The sequence below is a fragment of the Danio rerio genome, chromosome 19, assembly GCF_049306965.1.
Source record: "Danio rerio strain Tuebingen ecotype United States chromosome 19, GRCz12tu, whole genome shotgun sequence".
Taxonomy (NCBI): domain Eukaryota; kingdom Metazoa; phylum Chordata; class Actinopteri; order Cypriniformes; family Danionidae; genus Danio; species Danio rerio.
Window position 1 is genome coordinate 50,402,501 of NC_133194.1, and position 17,500 is coordinate 50,420,000.

Here is a 17,500-nt window from a genome sequence, read left to right on the forward strand (position 1 = left end):
TACTTGAGGGGACATTTGATCCACACAATATGATGAATACCAGAACTGCACATACACACACACAAACAAACACACAGAGTCTGTCATATAACAACACAGAAAACAGCTGACACACACACACACACACACAAACACACACACACACACACACACACACACCTGCAGGCATCTGTTGTTAACTGAGTGTGGCATTTGCCTGAGTAAACACAGCAGAGACACCCAAACACAGGCAGGTTATATTCAAACATGCCACGGGATATTGCATTCTTCTGTTTGTGTTTTGTTTTTCGGAGGAAGGGATGGTTGATTTAAATGCTTCTGCAAGTTACACTGTTGCTCCACTAGGTGGCGACGGCTGGACATTTTGATAAGTGGTCATTTCAATTGTCCAAATCGTTCAAAAGATTTTTAATCATGGAATCATTCACTAAGTCGATTCATTCAAACATTGGACTGTCCTAAATAGTGAATCATTGAATCAGTCACTCAGTCGATTGATTCAAAGGTACTGATTCACTGAAGAACAAGAACAGACAGTCTTAAAAATGAGTCACTGAATCATTCACTCAGTCAAGTTATTCAAAAGAATTGATTCACTAACAATCAAAATGGGGCTCTCTTCAATAGGGAGTCATTAAATCATTCACTTTGTTGATTGATTCAAAGGAATTGATTCACTGAAGATCAAAATAGGACTGCCTTCAAAAGGGAGTCATTGAATCATTCACTCTGTCGATTGATTGAAAAGAATTGATTCACTGAAGATCAAAATAGGACTGCCTTCAAAAGGGAGTCATTGAATCAATTACTCAGTCAATTGATTTAAAAGTACTGATTCACTGAAGAACAAAACAGATTACTGTGTTATATTAGCGAGTCGTTGAATAATTCACTTAGTTGATTCATTTATACACTGAAGAACAAAATGAGACATTAAAATTGAGTCAATGAATCACTAAATTACTTGATTCGTTTAATACTGCTGATTCAGTAAATAACAAAATTTTTATATAGAGATTCATATAATGTTTTATATGATAACTGAATCATTATCTCAGTCAATTCATTAGAAAATGCTAAATCACAGAAGAACAAAATAGGACTATATGAAATAGTGAGTCACTGAATCATTCACTCAGTCTATTGATTCAAAAACACTGTTTCATTAAAGGAAAAAATGTGACTGTGTTAAATAGTGAATCACTGAATCATTCACTCAGTCGATTGATTCAAAGGTACAGATTCACTGAAGAACAAGAACAGACTGTCTTAAAAATGAATCACTGGATCATTCACTCAGTCAATTGATTCAAAAGAATTGATTCACTGAAGATGCAAGATGGTCGCTGGTTCAAGCCTCGGCTGGGTCAGTTGGTGTTTCTGTGTGGAGTTTGCATGTTCTCCCCATGTTGGCATGGGTTTCCTCAGTGTGCTCCGGTTTCCCCCACAGTCCAAACACATGTGCTATAGGGGAACTGATCAACTAAATTGGCTGTAGTGTGTGAGTGTGTGTGTGAGAGAATAAGTGTGTATGGGTGTTTCCCAGTACTGGGTTGCTGCTAGAAGGGCATCCACTGTGTAAAACATATGTTGGAATAGTTGGCGGTTCATTCCTCTGTGGGGACCCCTGATAAATAAAGGGACTAAACTGAAGGAAGATAAATAAATGAATAATAATAATAATAATAGGAAAATATAATTAGAAATCAAATATAATAGAAAATACTGTGGAGAAAAGAATCTTTGCTCTGTTCAACATCGCTTGGGGATAAGATTTTACTCTAATACTGTTGTGTCCAACTATATTTGATGTCATTTTGTTTGTCATTAGTGACACACACACACACACACACACACACACACACACACAGTAGAACTGGCTGTGTTTCACTCGCGGTGTCAGTAAATGCAGGAGAATGCAGTTTATCAGCTCTTAGAGAAAAAAATCCTCGTTAAATGATTTATTTGTTCCACTATTTGTGAGTAAATAGCTTCATTAGAACACACTGGAGCAGGAACACACACACACACACACACACACACACAGAGGGAGACAGCAGGAGGCCAGAGCGACTGCACACACATCAGCTCATAATCAGCAGTTCTGTGAACAGGTTGTAAACAGAAGAGCAGATTAGAGCATCTATGAACAGTAAAGCCTGTCAGAGCGGAGAGAATAAAAGTGCTGATGGCTGCAGAGTAAACAAGCAGACACTACAGTAAAACACTGTGCTGAACATACAGCTGACGTCTGAATTATTAGTAGCCCTGCTGTTAAATATTAATCCTACAATTTCTGTTTAACGAAGATTTTCTTCAGCACATTTATAATCATAATAGTGTTAATATCTCATCTCTAATAACTGATTTGTTTTCTCTTTGCCATGATGACAGCACATAATATTAGACTACAAATACACTAGTATTCAGCTTAAAGTGACAATTAAAGGCTTCACTAGGTTATTCAGCACTGCACACTATTATTAATGACAGTAAAAGTCACTTTTTGGAATTTTTCAAGGTTAAATGTTGTTGCAAGAAAGATCAAGATCCCACAATACAACTCAAAAGCAGAAATAAATGAGGAAAAATACAAACATCACTCACAAAATGTGGAAATCTGCTCATTTAAGAATATTTTTACCAGTGTGTGTTGGAATAAAGCTGTAACTGAGCGCTGGGTTATTGGCGGATGAGCCCTTAATGCTGACTATACTTTATAGACAGAGAGACGTCTGCTAGCAGTGTGTGTGTGCGCGTGTGTGTGTGTGTGTGTTTACTGCACTGAATAAACACACACTCCTGCTAATAGAGATAGAGACGCTTTCATACACATGACTGTTTACTCTTAGGTTCTGCTGGATGATGGAGAACACTGAGCTCTTTCAGTGGAGTAACGGTTTCACACACAGCCCTGGAGAAAGAGACTCTTAAAGCAGAGATTACACACACACACACACACACACACACACAGTACATATGCTTTACATGTACATTCATGCATACATACACACACACATACACACAGTACATATGCTTTGCATATACATACATGCATACACACACACACACACACACACACACAGAGCATATGCTTTGCATATACATACATGCATACACACACACACACACACACACACACACACACACACACACACACACAGTACATATGCTTTACATGTACATTCATGCATACACACACACACACACACACACACACACACACACACACACATACACACAGTACATATGCTTTGCATATACATACATGCATATATACACACACACACACACACACACACACACACACACACACACACACAGTACATATGCTCTACATGTACATACATGCATACACACACACATACACACACACACACACACACACACACATACACACACACATACACACACACACACACACACACACACACACACACACACACAGTACATATGCTTTACATGTACATTCATGCATACATACACACACACATACACACAGTACATATGCTTTGCATATACATACATGCATACACACACACACACACACACACACACAGAGCATATGCTTTGCATATACATACATGCATACACACACACACACACACACACACACACAGTACATATGCTTTACATGTACATTCATGCATACACACACACACACACACACACACACACACACACACACACACACATACACACAGTACATATGCTTTGCATATACATACATGCATATATACACACACACACACACACAGTACATATGCTCTACATGTACATACATGCATACACACACACATACACACACACACACACACACACACATACACACACACATACACACACACACACACACACACACACACCTATACTCTCTTACACACGGTCACACAGTGCACAGAGCTCAGCCTGTTCTCAGAAAACACACACGGTCGTCAGAGACAGCAGCTCCAGGCATCAAGACATGCTGGATCAAACCTTTTCTGCCCTCTGTGTTTGAGCGGAGCCTTTGTGCATCTGAAAGAGGCTCTTTACTGTGCTTTCAGAGCCGTTTCTCTGCGCCGGCCAGTAGCTTTTCTTAATGTGCTTCTTTGACACTTTGATTGCACAAACAGGAAATGAGTGGAGGGAACTGGAGATTAGGAAACAGCCAGATTCAGTACCGGGATTGCTTGTTTGAACGTCACCAATCAATATTAGAGTCTTGACTTTATCACACACATTATTATATCACACAACAAATGTGGAGTTTTTAAACCCTTTTTCTGGGAGAGGAAGCGTTTATCTCTGTGTCGGTCAGTCTGATCTCTGTATTGGTTGGTCTGATCTCTGTGTCAGTCAGTCCGATCTCTGTGTCATTAGTCTGATCTCTGTGTCGGTCAGTCAGATCTCTGTATTGGTTGGTCTGATCTCTGTGTCAGTCAGTCCGATCTCTGTATCATTAGTCTGATCTCTGTGTCGGTCAGTCTGATCTCTGTATTGGTTGGTCTGATCTCTGTGTCAGTCAGTCCGATCTCTGTGTCATTAGTCTGATCTCTGTGTCGGTCAGTCTGATCTCTGTATTGGTTGGTCTGATCTCTGTGTCAGTCAGTCTGATCTCTGTGTCAGTCAGTCTAAACTGTCAGTCAGTCTGATCTCTGTGTCACTAGTCTGATCTCTGTGTTGGTCAGTCTGATCTCTTTATTGGTTAGTCTGATCTCTGTGTCAGTCAGTCTGATTTCTATGTCAGTCAGTCTAAACTGTTTGTCAGTCAGTTCGATCTTTGTGTCATTAGTCTGATATCTGTGTCGGTCAGTCTGATCTCTGTATTGGTTGGTCTGATCTCTGTGTCAGTCAGTCTGATCTCTGTGTCAGTCAGTCTAAACTGTCAGTCAGTCTGATCTCTGTGTCATTAGTCTGATCTCTGTGTTGGTCAGTCTGATCTCTATATTGGTTGGTCTGATCTCTGTGTCAGTCAGTCTGATCTCTGTGTCAATCAGTCTAATCTGTTTTTCAGTCAGTCCGATCTCTGTATTATTAGTCTGATCTCTGTCAGTCAGTCTGATCTGTTTGTCAGTCAGTTCGATCTCTGTATCATTAGTCTGATCTCTGTGTTAGTCAGTCTAAACTGTCAGTCAGTCCGATCTCTGTCTCATTAGTCTGATCTCTGTGTCTAGCAGTCTGATCTCTGTATTGGTTGGTCTGATCTCTGTGTCAGTCGGTCTGATCTCTGTGTCGGTCAGTTTGATCTCTTTCATTCATACTGATTTCTGTGTCGGTTAGTTTAAGCTCTGTTGGTCGGTCTGATCTCTGTCAGTCAGTCTGATCTATGTGTCAGTCGGTACAGTTTGTAAAGTAATATGCTCCGTATTTTAGTAGATATATCATATAAGAGACTTTCTTATCATATAAGAGGCTTTGTTTAGCAAATAAGCGGGCCTAATTGGATTTGCATTGTGAACATTATATACAAGTTAAAAACGTATTATTTTTTATTTCTTTTTTTGTTTTGTTATGACACTCACAAAGTAATTCCGCATAAATCTGCAGATTATTTACAATATTCTGAGCAAAAATAGTAAACAAATGGTGTTTCGCCCTGGTTATTGGTTTAATCAGAGGTTATCTGGGAATAGCATAGCTTGGAATGTTGCTATTGACCAATCAGAATCAAGTATCTCAGAGAGCTGCCTTTCAAAAACATTAAGAAATGTAAAACTTTTGCAAACTGTGTCATATTATATGCTAACAGTGTTTCTCCATTGTCCCCCGCAGATTTGATTATCAGGAGCTGCTCCACAACTCCACCTTCTGTCTGGTTCCCCGTGGCCGGCGTTTGGGATCCTTCCGCTTCCTGGAGTCTCTACAGGTAAAACACTCTTTAGACTCCGCTATACATTTGCGTACTTTGTTTGATGGCAAAGACGTTTAGAAAGTGACGATATATTGTGTTTATATATATAAATTTTTCAACACTCTTTACGGACTTATTCACACTGAAAGCGTCTTTGCTTCTAAACATGTTTGACGCAGCACTCAGGAATACGTTTTTAAAAGACGTAGCGCACCACAAGGTCCGCATGACGCATTATTATGAACGTGATTTAATAACGACAATAACAAACCCATTAAAAATAGGAAAACAATGTCAAATAAACGCTATTATATCTTACTATTCATTATGCAAAAAATATTTCCAGATTTTCTAACTACTATAGTAATATAAATATTCAGAAACGTCTTAAAACGTATGTGATATTTTATATTCAACTTTAAATTCTTTGCTTCTAAATATGCTTGACGCAGCGCTCAGGAATGGGTTTTAAAAAAACGCAACTCGGCACGAGGTCCACATGACGCATTATTATGAACGTGATATATATATCCAACAAGTGTTATTAAACCACAAGCAACAGCAATGGAAAATTACTGCTACACAACATTGTCCAGAGACACAATACAGATCTCGAAATGGAGACATTCTCTAATCTCTTAGTCATGAAAACAAGTGTCGATTGAACCCACAGTCATAAGATCATAACAATATGGAAAAATAATGAAGCAATAATTATATTGAAATATTAATAATGAAATATAAAAACATGATAAAATCATTCATTCATTCATTTTCTTGTCAGCTTAGTCCCTTTATTAATCTGGGGTCGTCACAGCGGAATGAACCGCCAACTTATCCAGCCAGTTTTTACACAGCGGATGCCCTTCCAGCCGCAACCCATCTCTGGGAAACATCCATACACACACTCATACACTGCGGAAAATTTAGCCTACCCAAGTCACCTGTACCGCATGTGTTTGGACTGTGGGGGAAACCAGAGCACCCGGAGGAAACCCACGCGAAGGCAGGGAGAACATGCAAACTCCACACAGAAATGCCAACTGAGCCGAGGTTCGAACCAGTGACCCAGCGACCTTCTTGCTGTGAGGCGACAGCACTACCTACTGCGCCACTGCCTCGCCCAACATGATAAAATAACAAATAATAATCGATAATAATAATCAAATCATTAACTAATGATCAATAAAATGATGTATTGATAATTATATTAATGACTAATGATCATATGATTAAATAAAATATTTAAATGAAGAAAAAATTTATAAAAACAAATGAAAATAAAACACAAGACAAATGAATGGTTGTTTTCTTGAAACAAAACACACATAAGTGTGCTACAAGGATTCTTCCACATTCTTTGCTGTTTGCACTGTTGTCTGTTTTAGGCACCATTGTGCAGTTATTCATTTGTTACGTTTAGTAACAACTCGACCTCATCGTCTGTCCACAAAAATACCTCTCTTGCTTTCTTTGCCATCGCGTTCGTTGTTCAACCACCGTTTGTTGACTAACAATAACCAAATGCAGAGCGAGACACATGCTTCCTGTTTAAGCTGCGGGCACACTGGGCTTTTCTCCCCATAGACTTCCATTCATACGCACACGAATGCGTCAGACCGGAAATGCAAGGTCATGCGTCAAGTTTTGCAAGTTGCTGCAGTGCAAAGTTCAAGCTTGGTGAACTCTGACCTGCAAAATCGCATCACTTGACTGCGTGAGACCAATCAAGGATCAAAACACGAGCTCTCTGGACAGAAATTTAAAATATGCAGCAATCACTCGCTTTTTTAAATGTCTAAAAGGCTTGTTTAATCCTGCCCCTTTTCACAGCGCCGCATGACAGAATATCGCATTATCAAACTCTAATAGGACTGCAGCTTTATACTAGAATGGGCATGCCCAGAGTGGTCGAATGGTCACCTGATACATGGTTTTGGTGGCGTAGTGTGGATGGAGATATGTTCAGAAACGCTAGGTGAAACACTAGTGTGGACACGGATCGGTTTTGATCTAAAACGCCGTTTTAAAACTAAAACGCACAAGTGTAGACGGGCCTCAGATCCTTGGTTAGATTCTTAAGGCCCCTAACACCCCCTTGCGACAGTAGGCATGGTCGTAAATTTGTTGACTACTTGAAAAGACATCTTTCTTTTCTAGGGATATAAAGTAAAGCCACTGCACTGTTCAGCTCTACAGCATGCTTGAATGTTGGTGTATATTTTTCAGATGTTTGCTGAATCGTGAGCTGACCAGTAGCTTTTAATATGGAGGCTGCTTTTCTGATGGGAATACTTATTGTTGAGCTAAAAAAAAACTAAATAAAACTAAATAAATAAATAAATAAAAACCTTTAAAATACCATAGGAAAGATATAACACAACATTTTAGCAGTTTTAAAACCTTGACTTTTCCAAACCATGGTAAACCGTGAAACGGGTTATCATCCCATGCCCACTGAAAACTCAATCCATACAGCTCTGCTTCAGCCAGGCTTTAGAGATGTGAGAAAGCAGTCTGCTCTCCACATAAACAGCACATGAGCCGGCCAGTGGAAACACTTCCCCGGTGCGTTTATTCTAGGCTGTGCTGGCGGTTTTAGTGAAAGCACCGGAAGCTGAATGGATGAATCCACAGAGTTGGGGTTTGGCAGTGAATCGGCCTCACGCTGACTCCTCGCTCTGCCGTATAAACCCCTGTCTGAGCTCCACATCGCTTTCTTTCTTTAGACGTGGCCAAAGCCACTGAAAGAACTGCCAATTACTTGCTCTGCTGAAAGTTCTGGAACAGAGACTCTCCAATAGCAGTTCGAGCAGGACTGGGTGGGGGTAGAGTTAGGCATTTAGAGGTGGCCGACGGTGGACTATATTGGATCAAAGGGAGCGGATTGTTTTGGCGCTGCATAATGCCAAATTCTGATTATTATCCATTTACATAAAATTGTATTGAATGAATTTACATTACTGACACAGAGATCAGACTGATGACAATAAAATCAGACTGGCAGATACAGAGATCAGACTGACCAACACAAAGATCAGACTGACCGACACAAAGATCAGACTGACTGACACAGAGATCAGACTGACTGACACAGAGATCAGACTGACCGACGCAGAGATCAGACTGACCGACACAAAGATCAGACTGACCGACGCAGAGATCAGACTGACCGACACAAAGATCAGACTGACCGACACAAAGATCAGACTGACCTACACAAAGATCAGACTGACCTACACAAAGATCAGACTGACCGACACAGAGATCAGACTGACCAACACAAAGATCAGACTGACCTACACAAAGGTCAGACTGACCGACACAGAGATCAGACTGACCGACACAAAGATCAGACTGACCTACACAAAGATCAGACAGACTGACACAGAGATCAGACTGATGCAAATAAAATCTGGAGGATACAAAGATCAGGCTGATGACAATAAAATCAGACTGGTGGATACAGAGATCAAACTGACCAACACAGTGATCCCACTGACCGACACAAAGATCAGACTGACTGACACAGAGATCTGATTGACTGACAACAAAATCAGACTGGCTAAAACAGCGATTAAACTGACTGACACAGAGATCAGATTCACTGACACAGAGATCGGACTGACTGGCAAAAAAAATCAGACTGGCAAATATAGAGATCAGACTAACTGACAACAAAACCAGACTAGTGGATACAGAGATTAGACTGACCGAGACAGAGATCAGACTGACCGACACAGAGATCATAATGACTGACACTGAAAACATATTGACCAACACAGAGGTCAGACTGACTGATACAGAGATTAGACCGACTGACACAGAGATCAGACTGACCGACACAGAGATCATAATGACTGACACTGAAAACATATTGACCAACACAGAGGTCAGACTGACTGATACAGAGATCAGCTTGACGGACACAGAGATCAGACTGACTGACACAGAGATCACACTGACCGACACATAGATCAGACTGACTGACACAGATCAGCCTGATTGACAACAAAATCAGATTCACTGACACAAAGATCAGACTAACTGACAACAAAATCAGACTGGGCAATACAAAGATCAGACTGACAACACAGAATTCAGATTGACCAAATTAGAGATCATAACGACTGACACTGAGAACATATTGACCAACAAAGAGATCAGACTGACTGGCACAGAGATCAGACTGACTGACACAAATATCACATTGACCGACACAGGGATCATATTGACTGACACATAGATCTGACTGACCAAAACAGAGATCAGACTGACTGACGCTGAGATCAAATCGTCTAACACAAAGATCAGACTGACTGACAACAAAATCAGACTGGTGGATACAGAGATCAGACTGACTGACACAGAGATCAGACGGACTGACACAGAGATCAGACTGACTGACACAGAGATCAAAATGACCAACACTGAGATCAGACTGACCGACACAAAGATCAGACTGACTGACAACAAAATCAGACTGGTGAATACAGAGATCAGACTGACTGACACAGAGATCAGACGGACTGACACAGAGATCAGACTGACTGACACAGAGATCAAAATGACCAACACTGAGATCAGACTGACCGACACAGAGATCAGACTGACTGACATAGAGATCAGACTGACCAACAAAGAAATCAGACTGACTGACACAGAGATCAGACTGACCAACACTGAGATCAGACTGACTGACACAGAGATCACACTGACCAACAACAAAAAAACAGTCCAATCTAAACATAGATCAGACAGACTAAATCTGATCTCTGTGTTGGTCTGTCTGATTTCTGTGTTAGTCAGTCTGATCTCTGTGTTGGACAGTCTGATCTCTGTATCAGTCAGTGAGATCTCTGTGTCCATAAATCAAATCCCTGTGTAGGTCAGTCTGATCTCTGTGTCGGTCAGTCTGATCACCTGCTGCAGTCTTCTGCATCTCTGACTCTGTTTATGATGAAAGTGTGTCTGCTGGAGGGTCTGTGTTTGATCTCAGCTTCATACTCTCTTGTGATTTAATTAAAAGCCTCACTGTAGAGCGGAATATGAGCTGCATGGCGAAAAGATGGAGAAAAAAGGCAAACAAGGAATCTTGGAGGAAAAGTAGAGCAGCATCAGACTGGAATAGTAAACAAGAGGGAAGGCGAGCAGCTTCAATAAATGATGGAGCGCTGCGTCTGCTCTTCCAGGAGAAATGAAGACGCGTCTGGAGGAGCTCTGGAGACGTCTTACACATCCAAACAGCCTTCTCATCATCACAAGCTCTAGATTCTGTCTCAAATCCTCACCAGAAGGGAACAGCCACATGCACCGTGTCTGTATTTCAGTGCATTTCGGCTGAACTCTGCCTAATAAAACACTATTAGTCACCAGTGATGCATTTTAACAATGTCTGAGAATGTAATATACAAAAATGGGTTCATCAAATCAATATTTTAGGGTTAAATCTGTTGTCAACAACCATAAATAGTATTTTCTACTATACAGTACATACACTCACTGGCCACTTTATTAGGTACACCTGTCCAACTGCTCGTTAAAGCAAATTTCTAATCAGCCAATCACATGGCAGCAGCTCAATGCATTTAGACATGTAGACATGGTCAAGACGATCTGCTGAAGTTCAAAGCGAGAATCAGAATGGGCAACAAAGGGGATTTAAGTGACTTTGAACGTGGCATGGTTGTTGGTGCCCGACTGCTCTGAGTATTTCAGTAACTGCTGATCTACTGGGATTTTCACCCACAACCATCTCTAGGGTTTACAGAGAATGCTCCGACAAAGAGGAAATATCCAGTGAGCGGCAGTTCTGTGGGCGCAAATGCCTTGATGATGCCAGAGGTCAAAGGAGAATGGCCAGACTGGTTCCAGCTGATAGAAAGGCAACAGTAACTCAAATAAGCACTCGTTACAACCGAGCTCTGCAGAAGAGCATCTCTGAACACACAACACGTCCAACCTTGAGGCGGATGGGCTACAGCAGCAGAAGAGCACACCGGGTGCCGCTCCTGTCAGCTAAGAACAGGAAACTGAGGCTACAATTCACACAGACTCACCAAAACTGGACAATAGAAGATTGGAGAAACGTTGCCTGCTCTGATGAGTCTCCATTTCTGCTGACACATTCAGCTCAGAATTTGCCCTCAACAACATGAAAGCATGGATCATCCTGCCTTGTATCAGCGGTTCAGGCTGGTGGTGGTGGTGTAATGGTGTGGGGGAGATTTTCTTTGGGTCCATTAGTACCAATTGAGCATCAACGCCACAGCCTACCTGAGTATTGCTGCTGACCATGTCCATCCCTTTATGAGCACAGTGTCTCCATCTTCTGATGGCTACTTCCAGCAGGATAACGCAGCATGTCATAAAGCTCAATCATCTCAGACTGGTTTCTTGAACATGACGATGAGTTCACTGTACTCAAATGGCCTCCACAGTCACCAGAGCTCAATCCAATAGAGCAGCTTTGGGATGTGGTGGAACGGGAGATTGGCATCATGGATGTGCAGCCGACAAATATGCAGCAACTGTGTGATGCTATCATGACAATATGGAGGAAAATCTAATAAGTTGAATAAGTTGGCGGTTCATTCCGCTGTGGCAACCGCTGATTAATAAAGGGACTAATCTGAAAAGAAAATAAATGAATGAATGAATGCTTGAGTAAAAATTATTTCTGTAATCATTTTCTGCAGGCCCGCTGTATGTGTGTGTATATGTGTGTGTATATGTGTGTGTTTTTAATTGCTGTTAATTATAACCTGTGCTGTGGTTTTTGTCCCGCAGGCCGCCTGCATCCCGGTGTTGCTTAGCAACGGATGGGAGCTTCCCTTCTCTGATGTCATCCAGTGGAATCAGGCCGTTGTCGAGGGTGACGAACGGCTGCTGCTGCAGGTAACGCTGCTCACCTGAGAGATGCATGGAAACAGACCATAATTACAGCACACACCTGTGGATGACAACTCATATCATATGATCATATGGAGCATAAGGGCTTTATAATGTTATCTGCTGGCCCTTCCAGGGTTTCCCAGCAATGTATCTATTAAAGTAGAACTTCTGTTCTCTAAAATCAAAAAATTTCAAATAAAATAACAGTAAATAAACGAATGAATAAAATTAAATTAAAATTAAATTCAATTTAATTTATAGAGTCCAGCAGACCCCAGATCAGGCCCTTCATGGCCCTTCAGGCCCTTCATGGTAGAATTTAACTCTAACATAATGTATGTATATATATATATATATATATATATATATATATATATATATATATATATATATATATATATATATATATATATATATATATATATATATATAAATCAATTAAATAAATACAAATAAAATAATATTAATTAAATAAGTAAACAAAATTAATATAATTAAATAAATATTTAATTCAATTAAACTTATACAGTTTAACAGAAAATGTTTATTAGATAGAATTTAAATAAAATAAAATATGTTTAAAATAAATAAAAAATAAATGAAATACAATAAAATAATTAGAATTAATAAAAATAAATAAATATTAAATTAAATTCAACTTATACGCAATTTAGCAGACAATATGTTTAACATTAAAATAAAATAAAAATAAATTAAATAAATACAAATGAAATGATAATAATACAATAATATTGAATGAATAAATTAAATAAAATTGTGAATGAATGCTTGAATGAATGAATTAATGAATGTAATTATTAAAATTAAATAAAATATGTTTAAACAATAATGTAAAAATAAATTAAATATATACAAATAAAATATTATTAAATAACTGAATGAATTAAATTGAATTAAATTAAATTAAATTAAATTAAATTAAATTAAATTAAATTAAATTAAATTAAATTAAATTAAATTAAATTAAATTAAATTAAATTATGAATGAATGAATGAATAAATTAATGTAATTATTAAAAATAAATAAAATATGTTTAAACAATAATGTAAAAAAATACAAATCAATAAATACTAATCAAATAATAATAAATAACTGAATAAAATAAAATAAAATTAAATTAAATTTTAACTTAAATTTTGACTTATGTACATACCAAGCAATGTGTCTATTGAAGTAGAATTTAACATTAAAAAAAATTAATAAATACAATAATATTAAAGAAGTACAATAATATAAAATATTTGAAGGAATAAAATAAAATATAATAAAATTCAAATAAAATAATATAAAATTAAATAAATTAAATTAAATTAAGCTCATGCAGAGTGCAGCAGAGCCCAAATTATCAGTATTATATGTGCTGTTACAGACTGTGATTCGGGACTGATATTATTGTGTTGTTCAGGTGCCGTCGACGGTGCGAGCGGTGGGAATAGACAGAGTTCTGGCTCTCAGACAACAAACACAGACGCTCTGGGATGCTTATTTCTCCTCCGTGGACAAGATCGTCCTCACCACGCTGGAGGTGCATTTATAATAATCGTCTAAAATCATTGCTTTTTATATATTATTAATATTTCTTTAATAAATTATTATTATTTATCATTATAATTATTTCAAATCACTAAAATGTCAATAAAAGTCACTTTGTTAAACTGTAGAGTTGAATTTTCAACATCAAACATTGACAGAGCAGAGATCAACATCCCATAATGCAATTCACCACCGTAAATAAACCCAGAAAACATCAAATACAGAAACTTTGCACTTTTTACAGTGTAAATATTAATATTTATATCAATAGTTAAACACAAGTATAGCATCTAAAACAAAATATAAAAAGTACATGTATTACAACAAATAATGATAATACATTTTAAAAAATTACATGTTTATTAATGTTAAATAACACTGTAAATATTAAATCAACCTGGTATTTTAGTGTACAGTCCCTGTGTCTGAGGAAAATATAGTGCCACTGCGCCCTCTGCTGGCCGACAGCTGCAAATGCATATAATGCTGAGTTGTTTTGAAGCAATATCAGGTCAAATATGGACAAAACAAACAGCTGGGATCAAATAAAATCTGATTTATTTAATAAAATGTAACCGTTTGTGCATATTTTACAGTAAAATCTAGAAGGGATACCGCTGCAGATACTCACATCAATACAGCATCATTTGCGTGACTCTGAACACCAATAATTCATATTGTTTACATTACTGTAAGGGTTGGGTTTAGAGTTAGGATTGAGGTAGACATTAATATAATACAAGTAATGGATAATTTAATAAGTAACATGAATAATGCTCGTTTTATTTACTGTTTTTACATGTTTAGGGTAGGAGTAGACATTAATATTATACAAAAAAATCTTTAATTTGATAAATAATATGAATATTACTCTGTATAAATACTGTTTTTACATTACTGTGAGGGATTTGGTTGAGGTTTTAAGGATGGGGTATAGGGTAAACGCTAATAAAATATAATACCTGTGTAATTTAATATATTATATGAACATTACTCTGTATAATTACTGTTTTTACATTACTGTGAGGGCTGGGTTTAGGGGTAGATGTTATTAATATACAATAAATGTGTCATTTATTAAATAATATGAATAATCCTCTGTATAATTACCTTATTTTTCATTATTGTGAGGTTTAGGGTTGGGGTGAGGGTGGAGGTTGATAACATAACATGGGTAATTTAATTTAATATATATTATTATGTGTACAAATGTGTGTCAGATCATCAAGGACAGAGTGTACTCACACATCTCCAGAAATAAGCTGATGTGGAATGCCTTACCTGGAGGACTGCTGGTGCTGCCCGAGTTCTCCACACACCTGGCGCATTACCCCTTCTACTACCTACACCTGGGTGAGGCGCATTCATTTACACTGCTTTTGTCCTGCATGACGTCATGACTTTTATTCGGTTGTTATCATATCAAGTACATATAAAAATCAAAACTAACCATATTGATTTTGTTAGCTTACATTGCTAGTTTGACGCTAAACAAAACATACTTAACCCCGCCCCCCCAACTCCCGAACTTCTGACTGAAACGCCTACTTTACCAAATCCAATCAGCTTGCAGTATATAACATGCCACGCCCACTTTTCGCTCATTTAATATTGAGGATTGTCTACAGTTATGCTGTTTTCTTCTGTTCAGGGATCAGTCCTGGTCTGGAGTTTACCGCGGTAATTCACGCCACCTCACCGCTGGTCTCTCAATCTCAGCCAATCATGAAGCTGCTTCAGGTCGTCTCCAAGTCTAAATACTGCTCACAGGTATGGCTCATTTACATACAGAGACATGCATGCTTTTCCTACAGCCCAGAAGTCTGCTGGAATTATAAGTGTAGCTTCCATTAATGCTGAACACAATCAGTCAAATGTTTGAGGAAATTGCGTATGAGCTGTCATTGTTTACGCAAGTTCCTTAAAGCTTTTTTGTATTTATTATTTATTGCATTTTTCTCTGATATTACAGGGCATCTAGTCAGATTTTATTTTTTATTTGCTTTTTATTATAAGTATATAAAATTATAAATAATTATTTAAAAAATATCATCATTTAAATTGCTATATTTAAATGATTTTAAACAATATTAGTAATAACTAACTTCTAAAAACTAATTTCTTTTGTCTTTTAAAAGAGATAGATAGTAGACAGTGCTAGATAGACGGACGGACGGACAGGCAGACAGACAGACAGACAGACGGACGGACGGACGGACGGACGGACAGATAGATAGATAGATAGATAGATAGATAGATAGATAGATAGATAGATAGATAGATAGATGATGGATGGATGGATGGATGGATGGATGGATGGATGGATGGATGGTTGGATGGATGGATGGTTGGATGGATGTATGGAATAATAAAATGATAGATAGATAGATAGATAGATAGATAGATAGATAGATAGATAGATAGATAGATAGATAGATAGATAGATAGATAGATAGATAGATAGATAGATAGATAGATAGATAGATAGACAGATAGATAGACAGAGATAGATGGATGGATGGATGGATGGATGGATGGATGGATGGATGGATAAACAGACAGATAGACAGATAATAAAGGGATAGATAGGTCAATGGACAGACGGACGGACAGACAGACAGACGGATGGATGAATGGATAAATAGATAAATAGATGGATAGGCAGATGGGTGGATGAATAGATAGATAGACTGATAGACAGACAGATTGTCAGATAATGGATGGATGGATGGATGGACAGACAGATGGATGAATAGATAGATAGATAGATAGATAGATAGATAGATAGATAGACAGACAGACAGACAGACAGAGATAGAGAGATGGATGGATGGATGAATGGATGGATAAACAGACAGATAGACAGATAATAGATGGATAGATAGGTCAATGGACAGACAGACGGATGGATGGATAAATAGATGGATAGATGGATAGGCAGATGGGTGTATGAATAGATAGATAGACTGATAGACAGACAGATTGTCAGATAATGGATGGATGGATGGATGGATGGATGGATGGATAGGTCAATGGATAGACAGACAGACAGACATGAAGATATCTTGAAACCAGTAAAAATGACTACTCTAGTATTTGTTTTACTGTTATGGAAGTTAATGGTTTCTAGTTTCCAACATTCTTCAAAATATCTCCCTGTGTGTTATAATATGAAACTCATAAAAGTTTGGAAAGTAAGTGATGAGTGAATGTTTTTA

The 17,500-nt window shown here is 38.0% G+C and overlaps 1 protein-coding gene across 4 annotated transcripts in view; it reads left to right on the plus strand.

Annotated features, from left to right (window-relative positions):
* Positions 1–17,500, plus strand: part of ext1c (exostoses (multiple) 1c) — a 97,604-nt gene that overhangs the window by 76,835 nt on the left and 3,269 nt on the right. For all 4 annotated transcript variants that reach the window (XM_073930799.1, XM_073930797.1, XM_073930798.1 and 1 more), the window contains 5 exon segments: positions 5,755–5,848; positions 12,623–12,730; positions 14,155–14,274; positions 15,503–15,635; positions 15,934–16,052. In XM_073930799.1, the coding sequence (XP_073786900.1) occupies positions 5,755–5,848; positions 12,623–12,730; positions 14,155–14,274; positions 15,503–15,635; positions 15,934–16,052 (574 nt within the window).